The 17,865-nt window shown below is 41.1% G+C and overlaps 1 protein-coding gene and 1 long non-coding RNA gene across 14 annotated transcripts in view; one reads left to right on the plus strand and one right to left on the minus strand.

Moving 5' to 3' along the window:
- Window positions 1-17,865, minus strand: part of adgrl3.1 (adhesion G protein-coupled receptor L3.1) — a 114,852-nt gene that overhangs the window by 55,225 nt on the left and 41,762 nt on the right. For all 13 annotated transcript variants that reach the window (XM_034890933.1, XM_034891021.1, XM_034891031.1 and 10 more), the window contains 3 exons: window positions 10,655-10,764; window positions 3,761-3,775; window positions 1,884-2,672 (listed from right to left, as the gene is read on the minus strand). In XM_034890933.1, coding sequence (XP_034746824.1) covers window positions 1,884-2,672; window positions 3,761-3,775; window positions 10,655-10,764 — 914 coding nt within the window. The remainder of the gene's footprint in view (window positions 1-1,883; window positions 2,673-3,760; window positions 3,776-10,654; window positions 10,765-17,865) is intronic.
- Window positions 14,917-17,865, plus strand: part of LOC117956130 — a 6,929-nt gene continuing 3,980 nt past the window's right edge. Inside the window, exon 1 of the long non-coding RNA XR_004659185.1 lies at window positions 14,917-15,059. This is a non-coding gene — a long non-coding RNA (uncharacterized LOC117956130). The remainder of the gene's footprint in view (window positions 15,060-17,865) is intronic.

Here is a 17,865-nt window from a genome sequence, read left to right on the forward strand (position 1 = left end):
CACTGATCGGTAGAAACAAAGTTTAACACTGCTTCCTTCTATAATTCCTTGTACTGTGCCTCCTAACTGCATGTAAGAGCATGCATTAATTCAGACATCATTTAATAAGACACGCAGCCAGACTGCCTTGACCACTCCATAGAAAGGTGCTGAAAGGCAATTACGCTGGGCAAATAGCCCTTCAGGCTCCAGGGGCCTAAGCCCTTCCATCCAGAGGAAGGAAGGAGGGGAGGGGAGGGTGGAATCTAACTAAATAGCATAGTTGAACGAGTGTAACTCTGGGTTACACACTGTTCCTGACCCTTTCAGACGGACACAGCGATGCTAGCCACCGTTGATCTATGTAAGTCGACCTGAGTTGATTCGTGACTTCTCCTCTTGGGTTTAAAACAGGTCAAACAGCTGAGATAAACAGGCAGACTGTTTCTAACCAAACACCTCTTTCACCTTCACTTGACCTGATTTTCTGTTTTATATACTTATGTCATGATGTAAAGGATCAGTTCACCAGGATTAGTCATATTTGTTACTTACCTCTAGCGGTAGTAATGAAGATGAATGTAATTAGGTCTGTGGTGCTTAAAGGATTTGAAAGCTACCCTTTAAGCAGCAATAATTGATTTGGTGGCCACTTGGCAGTGGAACAAAGTATATACACAAAATTGACACATTATGACCTTGTAAAATGACTGTGGCAAACATGTCATCAGACAGCTGCCCATTTTAGCATTGAGCAGACAAATATTCTGAATATTCAATATTCACTCTGTTTTAGCTTTGTTTTTGGCTCTCACAACTTCTTATGGAAATATTTGGCTTTCAGCACCTAACTGCTCCACTATGTTTCACTGGCTAGTTGCTAACCTTGTCTGTATGCTACCTGCACAGTACCAAACAGCAGACAGTCAGTTTATCAAAGCTGTTTAAACAGCTGACTGCTATCATTGATGTTGTGTTTTAGTGGTATGTATGTTAATAAATTTGCAGATTGGGGTATTAACCAAACCAAAGATAAACTGTTGACAGCTGCCTCAACATTTGGTCAACTATAAAACAAGAAAACCATTCCAACACAGGATGAAGCATCTTCAGATTGTCATCATAAGTGGATGTCATGAATGAAAGCGATATCAGTTCCTCCTCCCTACAGACACTCCTGGCTCCATTCTCAAGGAATGCATTACAATATGTTAAGCAGCTGGGGAAACTAAAGAGAAGGCTGGCAAGTGATAGAGGAGAAAGGCAAGATACATTTACAGTATGTAATGCTCAGCATAACATCATTAGAGATATTCCCCTAAAGGTGCAGATCAAGGTTGTCTTTATGATGTCTTTGGGAATTATCCTTTAGTTGACTAAAACAAGAACGTTTCCACAAATACTGTAGAAAAACTGCAGAAATCTACAATTTAAAGGGCACTGGTATATCCAGGAACAGCTCTAAAAGTATTGTCAAGTTTTCTTAGGATTTGACTTCTGTTTTTTTTTTTTAAACAAAGCAGATACCGTAGGCGGGGTGGTGGGGGAACAGTCATTATTGAGAACTGTGACAGCACAGATGGTGGTTTTCTTTTTCTTTTTTAAGTCATTTTGCAGAATTATTAATTAGAGGAAGATTAGTGGCTGTAAGTATTCCTTATGTCACAACAAAAAATCATTTATCATTATGAATATTAAAATGAATGAATATTAAAAGCAATACATATATGCCAAGGTGTTCCATGTGAGGAATAAAACAAAAATCACAACACAGCCTGTCCAATAAGTGAAGGAAAGAAAACCTGCATATTTTTGCTTCTTATAACACATGGTACTGAGCTGAAATGGCAGGAGCAGGAGGAAGAGACGGAGAAAGAGGAAACGAGTTGAAAACTGGGACCTACCATTGTTGCCGAAGTCCAGTGAGTACTTGACCACATGGTAGTTATTCCACACGTATAGCAGGTTGTCCCTTGGGTTGTAATCCACTGCAGCAATGTACTGGTAGGAATTAGGGAATGGTATGTTAACTGTCATCTCTTTGCTCTTATCGGTGTTGTACACATAGTCGATTTTGTTCCCCGTCCCTTCATTGTCGTCATCTTCATAGACGGTTTTGACCACGTACAGGACTCCACAGATCATGAAAGCATTGGATGCCGAGCGTTTGTCGTAGCTGGTGTCCCAGGAGCCTTCGATGCGCAGGGTGTAGGGGTTGAGCTGGCTCACAACGATGCGCCCGTTGTTCTGTTCCGTCGCGTAGATCACCCACAGTCCATTCTCGTCCACTGCTAGATCAATGTCCGACTTGCCCCCCCAGCGGTATGGTGAGGTGTCGTGGTAGTTGGCATTGGCAATAATGGCCTCACCACTCTTGATGCGAGTGCGCAGGTCAAACTTTACAATGTTGCGGGTGCGCTCCTTGTTGAAGAACAGTGCACCGTCGTAGACAACAAAACCAGTCCCATCCACACGATGTGGGAGTTTGTAGGTGGTTGTGGGACGGCCTGCAATGAAGTCCTCCTTTGAAGAGTACTCTGTCAGTGTGTCCGTGCGGTACGGCGTCCAGGGCATGTAGTAGATCTTGTCTGAGGCCTGCAGTGGGTCTTTGCACCATGCACCGGATTGGTGATCTGACTCAAAGAGATGCTCACTTTGGTACACTCCTCGCAAGATGCCAGGGCAGAGAAATACTGAGGAATAAATGACAACATTTTCACATTAGATGCCTTTTAATACAGTCTCTGTAAAATGTCAACTATTTGTTCCAGATTTTTCTGAAGGTGCCTGTGAAATGTTTCCCTCTTTTCATGACCTCAACCTAACCACCAGTGAGTGACGATGACATGATAAGCTTACTGTGTTGTGATTTGGATGTTGTATAGTCACTGTCATTCTTAAGAACAGCAACAGCCTGCCTGCTACAGATAATGTCCTGCTCTCACAGCTAAGAGAAAAAGAGAAAATGGCACATTTTGTTCTACTTCCTCCCTCCCTTTCTCTTAATTCCCACTTCTCCCTCCCTTCCCGGCTCCTTATTAGTCTCATAGCTCTTTCTTCCTTTCCCTCCCTTTTTATCTCTGTCAGGAACAACCAACTGTAGCGCCAAATGCGTCTTTTATCGCCTGCTGTTTCTGCAATTGTTACAATAATTCATTTCCCATTCCCCCTTCTCGGAATTCCCATCTTTGAATACTGGGGTCATGTTTTATGAGTGATGTGGGCGACGTAGTAAATTCTGGGAAGCCAGTGCGACCGGAGTCATAGAGACCTTTGTAATTTAACTGAAATGTTGTCACATACACACACATAGCAGATACACACAGAGCCAGATGTGCATTGTGGTTTTTCTATTCTTACCGATAACAATTTCAGATCCCGTAGAAGGGCTTGAATATTGATTGAGTTTTCAGTGGCTCTTCAAAGCACTGGCACAATTTTCATATCATGGGGAAGCATTTGAAATATTAAATGTCAATGTAATTCTTTGTTCATTGGCTTCTCATAAAAACGTGCTTGGCCAGTGGAGAGTTTGTTAAGTGACATTCTACGCAATACCATGAAATAATATGGGCCTAGAGTGTGTCTAATAAGAACCGGTGTTTCTAAATTGCCTTTATATGCTGAGATCAAGCTATCTTAAAATAGCAGCAGTGACTTTGAAAGAGATGTCATTCTGCCATGAGGTACAAAACGCTTCAGGCGCCGGCATCAAAAAGTGACACATAACCCTGGATTTTGAGCATGTGTGAATGTGGGCGTGCTTGTTTCACAGACTTACCTTTTTGTTCTACTTCTGCATGTGCCATAGGCAAAAGATTTGAAGGAAAAAGAAAGAGAGACAGACAAAGAAAGAGACAAGAGACAAAAATAGATTAATGATGCAATAATAAGAAAATCATGATAATACAATCTCGGATCTTCATAATCATTCTCATATTTCATCCTAACCTTGTGAGAGTGCCAGGATGCTCTCCATGTGTGATTGGTAATAACGTTACGTAAGCGTCTGAGGAGAATGCACTGCAACAGGGAAGCTATCTGACAGTAATGCATCTTGCATATGTCACACACCCACACAAACACATATGGGGGAACAGACACACACACGCGTAACAGACACAGTAAGAGGGAGCGGGATACTGATGGCAAACACACACAAGAGCATGACACAACATAGAAACATCATTTTTATAGTAAAGCATGTTAACGGCGGCCCGATCCCTAGTGCGGGACAAAATACAGCAAAGCAAATCAACCTGAGATAATGAGCTCTTTAATGTATGCTAATAGCAACAGAGCAATGGAAACCAGAAAATTGATTTGATTACTGGGATTGCGTTTCAGTGGACCAGCCAAAACTGCCACATTAAAATGCTTTCTGATGCACAGTGGGTGAGCTAACACTTAGTGTACGTCACCTACTTTGTGCGACTCTTTGTATGAGTGCACAATCATCAGTGTGTGGAGGTGGGAGCATACTGAATTCGCTGGGTTGCTTCAACCCCATCACCGATTCCCTGTCTATTATATTTAAAGCGTTATCCTTAGAGCTTCCACAGAGGGTTGCTCATGCTGCCCCGAAATGAAATGTGCACACTTGCTCAAAGCCTCTCAAACATATGAATTCCATTCCACCTTGTTCCCAGGGGGACTGAGTGGAATGTGAACATGGCAGAAACCTAATCCTGCAGGCATTGCCCTTGTGTCTCTCAAGACCGTTAGAGACCTGGTGAATGAAACTGGTCCCAGGAGAGGAGAGGAGAAGAGAGGAGAGGAGAGGAGAGGAGAGGTAGAGTCCTCAGAGGAAAAAACATTTGGAGGAACTTCTGTATGGCACATGTTTACACATACTACAAGTACACTACACAATGCACAGTATACGCATAAACCAATTACAGCCAAAACCCATCGCCAGAAGACATACACAAACACATATGACACACACAAACACACAAACACAAGCAACAATTAAATCCTATGCTCATGAAAAATGCATAGTAACTGGTGTGGCTTAGCACAACTCCCAATAAATAAGCAATCTCTAGAAGGAGATTGGGTTAAACCTAAAACCTGTGTGCGTGCAGTTACTTGTGAAGATATAAAATGTTTTAGTAAGCAGTTCCCTTGTGAGAAAAGCTGGCAAAGACAGCAGATAGTGTGTCTGTGCAGAGCAGGGGGATGTGCGATGGAACTACAGATATTGATTTAACACACACACACACACACACACACTCACACACACACATTAAAACAATAGAAAGAGGCATGTTGACGACGGGGATTAATGACACCGAAAAACTAAATTTGCAACACCTGAAGCTCTCATACAACCTCCCGGACACAAAGAGAAACAGTCCACGGTTACCAGCATCTAATAGATTTAAAATGATAAGGTGTGGCGGCAACAAGTACACCAAATGGCACACCAAATGTCAAACAAATGTCATTCAATTTGTATCACTGCTTGTTGTTTAACTAGATTAGCTGATGCCTGAGTCAGTGACCTCATTGCAAGATTGTTTTCTGAGGAATTCTCTGGTTTTAATCTCCATGACAAGGGCATAAAAAGTTTTTCACGAATTAATCATCATCTTTCAGTGTGCAATAACAGAGGAAATATAGGTCAGTTGAATGCTTTCTTAAGGCTCAAGTATGCAAGGTGTTACAAAAGATGAGAGGTATGTTGTGCTACTGCTAATTCAGTGGCCAGAGAAAAAAACAAAATGTCCATGTCTCCAGGAAACCATCAGTAGAGAAAGCATCATCTCTCAATTTAATTTTTTCTGTGATTCATAATTGAATTCTGCAGAGGTGTGGCATGTTTTTATCTATCCGGTATCTTTGACTGTTCATTTGCAAAACCACTTATTCTGCCCTATTGACTAATTAGTTCTGCAGCTACAGAGACAAACCCATTTTGCTCATTTATTCCTAGCTTTGAATGAATATTAGAAAACAATAGCAGAGAAATAAAACAGGAAAAGAAATGCCTTGTTGTGACAGTGTGTACCCTGTCTAGTTTGAAATCCTTTAATATCTGAATAACATCTGACTTTTTTTCTTTCTTTAGTCACAGTAACTGCTCTGTACCTTGGCTGTTTTTTCCCCCTCGATTTCCATTTCTATTTCTCATACACACACTCACACAGAAGCTGTGTTAACCTGACTGTTAGATAGATAGAAGATAATTAGCATTTTTATTGAAAGCAAATGGTTTATCAAGGAGGTAGTCGTCTAGAAGGAAAGACAGTGTGTGTGCACATAATTTAGTGTAATGTTTGCGTTTGCGCCGGGTACGCACAAGTGTGCATGTCTCCGCTGTTGAGTGGCGACAGCAGCATTACCGCTGCTATCTCAGAACACCAATCAGCTCAGCCACCTAAAGCCCAAGGTCATGTATGGACACAGACACTATTTTGTCTTTCTCTCTCCATTCTTTCTTTTATTTCTGTCCTCTCATCCTCACCTGCTGCCATTCTCTTTCGTCATGTCACGCTGTGCCTTTCTCCTCGTTCATTCTCTCCGATACATCCTCTGTATTTCCACCACATCCGCCAACCCGAACCCTGTCCACCTCTCACACTGTGTCTTTTATCAGTTAATTCCTTCTTTCTGTTCCTCGTCTGCTGGCCTCGTCTAACCCATTTCTCTCTATCTCTGTTTCAGCTGTCGCTCTCGCTCTCTCGCAACCTTGCTCTGTCTCTCCTTCTGTCTCTTTGGTTCCTATCCATCTTCCCTTGCTCTTTCTGGGAAACAAAAAAATTGCCTGCATATGTGTACACACACAAACACATGCACACATATACAGTATACTGTACATGCGCACACACACACACACACACACACACACACACACACACACACACACACACACACACACAAAAGGACAGAATCTTGGGTGTAATTAATTGTTTTCACAACAACACACACACACACTCATACTACACACACATACACACACACATATACACACACATGGATCTTCTCATGTTATCTTGATGAAGTTATTCTCAGGGTCCAATCTGACAGAAGTCTTTAACTGGACAGACAAGAAGGTGATTTTATCTTTTAATTAGCTCTCCTACTCTCCGCCACGTCTATTGTCTAAAATAGACTGCATGGGTATTGCATAACATATCACTGGCTTTTCTGATTAATACGCTAAATGTGGTCGTAGGCTAATTGCTTCATAATGACAGTTGGAGAACCAGGGTCTGCTGCTTGAAGATGAGAAACTGGAGAGGCATTATCTCAAGCATTTCCCGGCTTGACGGATGACCACAAATGAAAACAAAACAAATCATCATATATCTTTTTCTGCATTAATAGCTCATTTGTAGAGATTAAATGTATCTAGATATGAAATGTGAGAGCTGCCTTGGAGAAGTACTTTGTACAGTAGTCGGCTAATGTATGGATATTTATAGTTTGCCTGCAGTGCAATGAGCAAGTATACACAGGTGGCTAATTACTGCCAATGCTAGCTGGCTAGTTTGGCACACGACTGCCACACACTCACACCACAGAGAGCCAGAGAGAGAAAGCAAGAGAGCACTTGATTTTAGCTCTGGAAATGAGCCAAAAAACCTGCAGTGCAGGGAGGAGAGATGAAGAGCTGTGAAGGTAGAGTGAGCCAAAAATCCTCAAGGAAAGAAAAAACGGTGAGGTGGAGGGGCAAAATTTCCCAGAAAACTGAACCGTACATAATTTAATTACCTGTTTAACAAACCACTTTAAGATTTGTTTACAATATCTATGTTGTGCTAAACACAACGGCTCTACTTCAACATCTGTGCTGAGGGAAAGTACATCTATTGTGTCTCTTTGGAGCTCAGCTTATTTTCAGTTTCTGATTAGCAACACCCGGCATCATTGTCAGACTTTACACTCTACAACCCTACCAGTGTGTGATAATGTTTAGGGACACCTACTTGAGTTATGTTTGTCCCTTGATGTTACAGACATTTAAGTGCACTCAAGCCAACCTTGCCTTTGAATGTTAATACGATGATTTGTCAAAGTTGTCGTAAAATGTTTCATGAATGCGACAGTTTGAGAACACATATTTCAGAAAACAAGCCTCCTTTATTGATCGTCTTGATTTAGGGCAACATTTTGGAGATATATCACCGCTTAACGTCTTGCAAAATGTATCTTTCACAACAATGCCGATAACAGCATTGTCAAGCACGCCAGCTTGATCACAGACAACTGGGTCTCCGGCCGGAATCTCAGCAAGCAAAAGAATTTGTTCAGACATTATTCTTCAAAGAAAATTGATTTCATACTATATGCTTTATGAGGGCTCAGGGCTCTGCCACGTAAACATTGAGGTATTCTCAGGCAAAACAATGTAAAGTGTGGAGTCACTGTATCTAATGACTAGTTTAACCTTTATACATCATATTTTTCTCTGCAACGTTGTGCAACATTTCTCAAGGCGAAACAAACCCACAGGAGCCAGGTAGTGTATCACAGCGCTACCTGATCCAGCCTGAACACTTAGTCAGTACACGAGAACTGCTAATGTACTGTCAAAGGCTCTCTCTATCTGTCTCTCTCTCCAGTGCTCCATCTCTCTCTCCTCTATCATTTTCTCCAATGCTCCATCTCTCAATGTCCCTCCCTCTGTTAGCTGAGCTCTCTAATGACTTCAGTTTCAGATGCTGTCTATTTTTGCAGGGGGGGGGGGTTACCCTGACAGACCCATTGTTTATCAGATCAGCGTTCAACTCATCTTCCTTCTGCCCTCAGTTGCGCCTGAGCTACTGTTCTTTTTCCGGTGATTAATCTATAAAATACGTAGCTCTGTATCTTCTGCCGTGCAGTTATATCAAAGAAGAAGAAAGAACATGCCGACGTTTCAAATGAATGGATGAGACAAGAGTGAAAACACACACTGGCACACATCCATTTTGATGGTTGCAGTGTGTGTGGTGTACGAGTGTGTGCACGTGCACTTGGTGGGGCATTAGGCAGGTATCAGGTTGTGTTTCCATCTGCTCCACAGAGCGCTCTGATAGTCCTATTATTTAATCTGCTGGTCATTCTAGACGCCAGGCAAGAGCCGTTTAGGCAGACATAATTGAATGCTTTAGTGTGGGAGATCACCTTGGCTGTCTGTATGGACCGTGGTGCCAAGGCTGTACACTCAGACGATGTCGGACTCACAATAAGAATCTGGGATTTCTGCTGCGCTGATTTTCAAAAATTCAAATTCAAAACGTGTGTTCCAACCAGTTGCACACATTTCTTAATGTTGGAAGACAGAGAAACCCAGTTGAATATTTGGATATGATGTTTCCCAAAATCACATAAAACAAATTGTGTTTGCTTTGTAATGACAATTACTAAAAACAAGGTAGTGAATTTAAAATGTCAGCCTATTTTGTCCACAATTTTTTGCTGTAACTAAATCTAATCTAAATATATCTTATCTCAACTCCAACTCTGTTTGTCTTTTATGACTTCCATAGCAGTTATGTTTGTAGCAAACAAAAATGTCATCAATGAGAAAAACACTTTGCATGTAGAAAAATAGACAGATTTTCATTTCACAACACCCACACTGCTTCCTGTACTGTGTTTCTGTGAGCTTTACAAAGGAGATCATATAGAGCAAAATGTAATATAGAGTTTTATGAAGTATTCAGTTCAGCGTTATATTTACTTACTTAACAAAGACTGATTACCTGTTTTTATTTGAACGTTGTTTGGAATATGCGACTTAATTGCAGGAGGCCTATTATTAAATTGTTTTTCAGTGATGTGTATGTTCTACTACGTTCAGTGCCTGTACTCTTTACTTATTGAATAATATGTCCTCTCTCATAGCATTTTATAGGTTCTATAACTTATGTTTTAGCAGTCTACTGACAAGGTCTTCAGCCACAACATTTGTCAAAAAAACAAATTTACCTTCCATGTGAACAAAGTCAATTATAATCATGTAGTAATAGAAGTGCGAGAGGAAATCACTTGACATTTACCTTTATCATAAAACCGATACAGAAGTTGCATTTAAGCTTTGCCTTTGGAAAAAAAAATCCTCTAAAATCCCTTCAAACTGGAATGCAGTGTGAAACAAAGGACACATAGATGTCTTTTATTTACTAAGTGTCCGCCCTGAACTCTTATGCATTTATTATGCAATGGGCTGTAACTTATATGTTTGGGGAAACTATGCTGTTAAAAAAAGTTTCACAGGTGGGAGGTTTATCGACCATGTCCCGTGAAGGTTTCACTCCAGTGAATATGACCTCCCGGTCTGTTATCATGTGGTCAAAGGTCATGTCGCCATCTGCCATCAATGGAGCCCATCCTTCTTTCTCATCCTTCCTTCCTTGGAGTTTCCTAGTGAGCTGTGGTGTCATAATTTCCCATGTAAAGTGACTCTGATTACAGATTTTGATTTTGGATTAAAACGGCATGTTTAGCATGTTGTTTTTGTTTATTAAATCAGTATGAAAAACTGCAGGCTTTTCACAATCTAACTATAGAAAACAGCAATAATTTATTGTGATCTTAAAATTAAAGACAAATTACACCTACATCCAGAATATGTGGATGAATGTTGTTAATGAGGCCCCGGATACTCAAACATATGAGTAGAGGCATCAAAGAGACAGGAGGTCGAGAAATGTAAATTTTTTTGAAAAAAGGGGGAACTTACTGTATGGGACGCACTCATATTGGACCTCCAAGTATTTGTATGTGCCAGGACAGGGGTCAGGGAAGACGTCAGGCCCAGCCACAACGGCACACTGAGTGCGGTTGTTGCATCTACACGGGGAAGAAGCAGATATGTTAGTTAAACACATGCACACAAACACAGCTGTGCTCACAAACACCCAGTGCACACAATGTGTCTTTTGAAATCCAAAGCGCTCTTTAATACTGAACAATGACTCTGACACGTGATGTTATATAGAGATGTAGTAAATCCTCATATAATTCATTACGTTGATCCTGAAACTCGAGAGTCATCTGTGTTTAAGGACCCTTTAGATTGAAAATAGAGCAGACAATGTGTTCTTACTGGAACACCTGGAGTGGGCATTACACTAATGGAATCATTGAGTTAACTCATACACAAGGTGGTACATGCGCAGTAGCGCAACAACACTTCAGGTGTGTGTGTGTGTGTGTGTGTGTGTGTGTGTGTGTGTGTGTGTGTGTGTGTGCACCAGTGAGAACAATAACCTATGGCTTTAAGAGTATTTTGCTCCAGACAATTAATTTTAATTATCAGGGGGCCCTCTCCTCTGACACACAAAAAGGTAAGTATTCCTCACTCTTATTAACACAGGCTATGTAAGGCAGTTCACTATGTATATGTACTATGTGCCTGTGAGAGTTTGTATTGCCATGCATGTGTGTGGCTATAAAAATCACTACAATGTGTGAGTGTTCTTAGTTAAACATGTCAAGTCAGTCAGACGTCACAACGATGATTTGTTGAGGGACGGTTGGAGCCGTATCATTACAGATAGATGCAATAACATGAAATACTGACTAAATTCTTGAAATTAGGTGAATGAGTAAAGTATATTGTTTGCAAGACAAGGAATGAAGAACGCATGAGGAGAAAAGGCCTATTTTAAGAAGGCAGATGAGCCATTTTGCTTCTCATCTGAATATTTTCTTTCAATTAGTACAACTATTCTGTCTCTCCCTCTTTCCTTCTCTGCGCACCTGTCAAACAGGCGACATTTACATTTAAAACATTCAGATTCCTCCATTGAGATATTTTTAATGAGCGTGTCAAACCCCTCAAGTCTCTTCCTACGGTATCTTTCAACAATTTGCATAATAAATAATACATTAAAGCTAATTTAATTTTTGGTCCAATTCACTTATACTACAGAGAACCAGTGTAGACTACACAGCCACTTACTTTGAACTTTATTGGTGTCTATTACTGACCGGTCCCTTTGTGGTCAAGTGAGGGGTTATTAGAGTTTAAAAAGGTTTAAAACTCCATGTGTTGCTAAGTCTGTCATATTCTAATAACAATACCCGCCAGTCTTCTCTCCTCCACCCATCCCTTCATTTTTCTCGCCTCTGTGCTTTTTAATTTCTTGCCCTGGTGCCTTCATCATCGGTCACCTGTCATCAGTGCAAGTTGTGGACTGGGGGGAACACACAAACTGACACGCCGCCACAACTTTGCTCACAACAGCGACCAGTGGACACGACTGCCTGGCCCACAATGGTGAATCAGAGCGCAAAACCAGATTTAATGACCTCACATATTCGCTCGCTGAAAAAAAAGGTCCTGTAGCGGTGATGTTGTCACATTGGGAGATGAAGACAAGCGATTAGACTTACATACATAAAAAAGTGCTGGCATGGGCATTATTGGAAAATTAATTATTTCCACACACAAACCTTAAAATGAAAAATCCTGAACACTGTAACACAAAGAAGGGTTTTTTGGGTGGGCTTATAAAAATGTCTCATTCCTAAAAAAGAAGGGGGGGGGGGGATCCAACTGACACAAAAAAGATCCAAGTGAAGAAATACTCTGAAGAAAAAACAGTATTGATGTATTTGTTTAGAAATACTAGCCTGGAAATCCAGACCCAAATCCGAAAGGATTAAGAGTAATTCAAGTTGCCCACCTCAATGGGCGGCACCAAGCATGCATTTAAAATCTCACTGCACGATAGTGGATCACACTACAACCAATCACAACAACGCACGGGGTGACGTATCCAGAGCCCCCTACGCTAAAACAGCAAAAACGTCCTTCTTGCAAAGGACTGATTTGAGTGCCACCTTCTGTTCTTCTCTTAGATAAAACCCAAGGTTAACTCGTTTGTTGAAGCGGCCAAAGACGTTTCAAACAACTGGCGTTAATCCGTAGCCATCTTGTAATGTTTACTAATGACTTTGATGTCGCAGCGACTGTTGTCACCCGTTGTCACCCGTTTAGCGGCTGTTGTCACCCGTTTTTTCCGAGCAGTGAAACCATATGACATCAGAAAGTTATTGCAGAAAGCCAATAGAATGCATGAATAGCTGATATTACATACATTAAAGAAGCTCCCATGCAGGGAAGAGGCAGCATAGACGTACAAAAAGATGCAAATGTGTTTGAAAAAAACAAAAGTGAGAAAATTTAGGTTTTTCACTAGCTGTGGGTATGTGTTTGTGTGTGTGCGTTTATTTCTTCTTTATGCTCTTGCAAAAAGACTCAGTTCTCTGGGACTTTCACGGCTGAGTTATAAAACACTGAAGGTTATTGACTGGTATTTTAAATGGAGGGTATAGAGCACAGATTTGAAATAATCTCTTGCTTGCTCTGTCTCTCTGCTATCACTCGCTCTTTCTCTGTCTGTTGTCTGCACAACCTTTCCTTTTCTTTCACCCCACACTCTCTAAGCCAAGATAATAAAGCAATTTCTTTCTCAGCTTTTGTCTTCATCCTTCCCGCCAAGGAATTATTCCTCTCCATTCCTCCTTCTTTGTCTCTCATTCTGACTGTCTGTTTTTTTTCCCTGTCTGTTTATCTGTCTTAAACCCACTTAGCTGCAGTTTCCGAAGTCACACCCAGATATATGTGGTAGGCCTCTTATTGCTTGCTTCTTTCTCTCTCTGTCTGTCCTCTCTCCCTCCTTAATATCTTTCTCATTCCTGCCTCCCTCAGGGCGTCTTTTCCAGCCTCCCTGTGTTTCTCCCTCGATCCCTTCATCCTTAGTAAAGCCTGTGCTGACGTCACTGTTCTGTCTAAGCCAATAGTCTGTGTGAGATCAAAAAAAGACTTCCTTACATACCCAGTACCTCCATATCCTTCTTCTCTCTCGCTCTCACTCTCATTCGCTCTCTTCCAGTGTGTTTATCCAGCAGCCTAGCGAAAAATAATTTCTCTGCATTCTGACCCATGATGAATGTATATTTATAACATGCATACCCCCCCCCCCCCACACACACACACACACACACACACACACACACACACAGACTAAGACACACACACACACACACACCTTTGGATCCTTTTTTTTTAATTATTTTAAACACTCAAATAGCCCTATATTTTCCCTGTGTTTTTCTTGTTGGCAGAAAAGCTCCTTTTTTAATTAGCATGACCACATCAAAACCAGACAGTGGCCTGGATACTGCCTTGCCTGCTGGCTTTCTTCCCTGCAATGTGCAACACACACACAAACACTCAAACAAACTATTCACTAACAAAGCCGAGCTGTGGCAGGCAGGGAAAGAGAAAGCTGTGATGCTGCAGTGGGTGCTGCTGCTGTTATTGTCTCTGATGTTTTTCACTTTGTTTGGCAGACCTCCCTTCACTCCGTCTCCGTCTCTATCCCTCATATAAACGTAACTGACTGACTGATGATTTGGTGAGGCTGACGCTGGCTGAGGGAGTGTGTGTGAGAGTGTGGTGGGTCTGTGTGTGCGCATATGTGCTAGCACATGCATGGTTCTGCGAGCAGATGTAAGAAGGAATAAATATTTGCAAGTGTGTGTGCTTCCGGCTGCCTGTGCTCAAGTGCAGATTTGAAGAACTATATAATTACAGAGCAAGTGAGAGCTGGGAAATAATCCTCACAAGTTGAAAGAGGTGTCTGAGTGTGAGTGAGTGATGCACAAAGCCTTAGCACAGTCCTCTGAAATCAACATAAAAGTAGAATCAAACATGTCAATAACTATAAATATAAAACAGTAGATATGACAGTAGATTCTGACTTGCCATTTGGGTATGGATCCATATGGCATACTATCTTACCTGGGTCAAGTTTTAGACTTGCTGCAATTACTCAGCTCATGTTATGTTTACAATCCTTGTATTTCTATACCCAGGAAATCCAGAGTTCTTGCGAGATTACAATTTGAATTTACTCAGCGATCTACTCTGGCATCAAGTAATGTTGCTCATTAACTATACACATGCATCTGGGCTGCACCAATCACATTGGTGTATCTGATTTAGGCCGGCCAGAGGCACGCTTAACGGGTGACGACAGCCACCGCGACATCAAAGTCATTAGTAAACATTACAAGATGGCTACGGATTAACGCCAGTTGTTTGAAACGTCTTTGGCCGCTACAACAAACGAGTTAACCTTGGGTTTTTATCTAAAAGAAGAACAGAAGGTGGCACTCAAATCAGTCCTTTGCAAGAAGGACGTTTTTGCTGTTTTAGCGTAGGGGGCTCTGGATACGTCACCCCGTGCGTTGTTGTGATTGGTTGTAGTGTTATCCAATATTGTGCAGTGAGATTTTTAAATGCATGCTTGGTGCCGCCCCTTGATGTGGGCAACTTGAATTACTCTTAATCCTTTCGGATTTGGGTCTGGATTTCCAGGCTAGTATTTCTATACAAGTACATCAATACTGTTGATTCTTCAGAGTAATGAGCATAAGACATGCCTGCATAGAATCCCATGGTAACCCAATGGTTAACCAACACTATGAAGGCAAAGTCTGTAGGAATCGGGGCACACGAAAAGTGTTTATAAAGTGCTCCAAAGGTCTGTCAGACAGCTCTCATGCACTTTTTGATTTCACAGTGGAGCAGCACTAAGCCCTGTAGGATTTACCGTGAACGCGCCACACAGTTTGTGATTCTGTGAGTGTGGAGATTGGGGTTAGGTCTATGAAGAGGAAAACTCCATGTAAGGATGTTGTGTTGGGTTGGTGGATCTGTCAAACAACCCGGAAGACCGCTGTTCGTGTGAAACGGACATTTTTAAAATTACATAAGTAAACTTTCTTCCGTAAAGGTCCTTATGTAACGGTCTTAACTAACGCCCCAGACGTAAGTATTTTAATCCAAACCACAATCTTTTCCTAAAGTAGTTTTGTTACCTAAACCTAACCGAGAAACATTATAAATGTACACATAGATGTATATATGTTAATATAATGTTAATTTTGTTTGAATTCACAACGGAATTAGCAATAAAAAGGGACGCCACATGGTACTGACAAAGCTACCGGTGACAGTTACCAATAGAAGATAATGGCCTCCTAAACCCATTATTAGGTATTACTATTAGCACGCCTCCTCTAACCCATATCTACGATAAGGCCCATTCAACAGAGTGATTTAATTTAAAATGCTCTGTTCCGTTGCTGAAATTCAATTAGTGATCAGTGAACAACTGTCTGATCATTTAAGTCCTGATTAAATATTAATATTAATACAAAACAATCTAAATAAACACACGACAGAATGCTGCGATATGACAGAGTTCTATCTGAAAATTCCTAACATTTAACAAAGGCTATGTCTTTTGACCATGTATATTAAGCACTTTATTTATATTTATTATATTTACCATCCCTCATTTTATTTATTGTCTGAATGTGTGAAATGTATGAACTACTGTATGTAGTTCCCTTAAACATTCCCATATTGGTACACAAAAGTAAGGCCCATGGCAAATGCACAACTTTCTCCCAACTATATCACAATGCAATGCATTACATTTTATAAATGTGAGAATTACACTACAGTGTTGTGACTCTATAGAGTGTACATTACTTATTTAAATTGTTTTTAAATTTAATTTTTCTTGTGGCTACTCTCTTCAAACCAGCAGGAACATTGATGTCTCAGAATATTCAGAAATATGTTGGTGGAGCTCCCTCTGAGAGTTGTGCAACGGTCGGAACATGCAATGCGGACTAATGACACGCATAATGTGACCGCTGTATTTTTCTCGGCTTGTTCACCCACACTGTGCGGTAACTTGCAGAAAACAGACAGTTGGACTCATACATAAACCCAACATTTTCAAACCAGTGTTTCACATACTGTTGTAAAAAAAAGAAAAGAAAAAAAAGTACTTGTAACACATTTTGAAAAATGGGAAGTTGAGGGAGTTGAGCAGTTTAGAAAAAGATCAAATAAAAGGCCGTTAGGTAATTTCACATGGCTCTTTATGTCCTGCAGGAGTTCCGGTAACCCAATTGACAGCAGACAGAGCATAGTTACTGTGTCACGCTACAGGAGAAAAAAGCTGTTACACACACAAACACACACACACCACAAATGAGATTCTACTGCTACTGGCTGATTTTACTGACATATACAGAAGGGCTGTTTGGAGATGGACAAATGGAATGGTTGACAAACAGGAAGAATAAAAAAGGATGCAGAGGAACTGGGATGTAGTAAGTAAATGAAGAGTGATGCAGGGATTGTGATTGACGGAGGTAAAAGAAAGGGAGCAAAAGACAGGTGTCTGTGGGTTTGTGCCAGTAAGTATGTGTGTATGTCTACAACGGGGTATAGCGAGGCAGACGTATCACATCCTGTGCCAGTACCACCCCACCACCTTTATAAAGAAATGACATATCGGTCTCTTTCGTTCAATTTCTCCCACACACATACACATGAGCACACACACATCCATACATACAAACACTAACGCATTCCTCTACGGTCCATCAGTGCATTTCTGTCAGCTCTCAAACAGACTGTCAGACAAGCCACAGGTAAAATAATGTTTTCCCTCCTGGGAAAAAGCTTTGAAATACCTTATATTATTAATATTTGGCTGGAGAATGTCATTCTCTCCCATTTTCCTCCCATTCCATTTCAGCATGTCAAGTGTCATTTTTGACTTACAACATGCAATACTTACTGTGTATACTATAAATACTGTATATTCTTTCTGGATATGTACTTCTGTTAAACAAACTGCACCTCCGTTTATACCCGAGTATAACTGGATAGAAACTGGATATGTCATGCATATTAATTTAGCCTTTAAAATTGACCTATTTTGATGGTGATGGGGGATCATATTTAGTTTTCTTTTTCTGCAGGACATCTTTTAGGCCAGTGGTTCTCAACCGGTGGGGCGCGCCCCCCCGGGGGGGCGCGGACTCTCTCCCGGGGGGGCGCGAGTACAC

This window comes from Etheostoma cragini, chromosome 2 (genome assembly GCF_013103735.1).
Source record: "Etheostoma cragini isolate CJK2018 chromosome 2, CSU_Ecrag_1.0, whole genome shotgun sequence".
Classification (NCBI taxonomy): Eukaryota; Metazoa; Chordata; class Actinopteri; order Perciformes; family Percidae; genus Etheostoma; species Etheostoma cragini.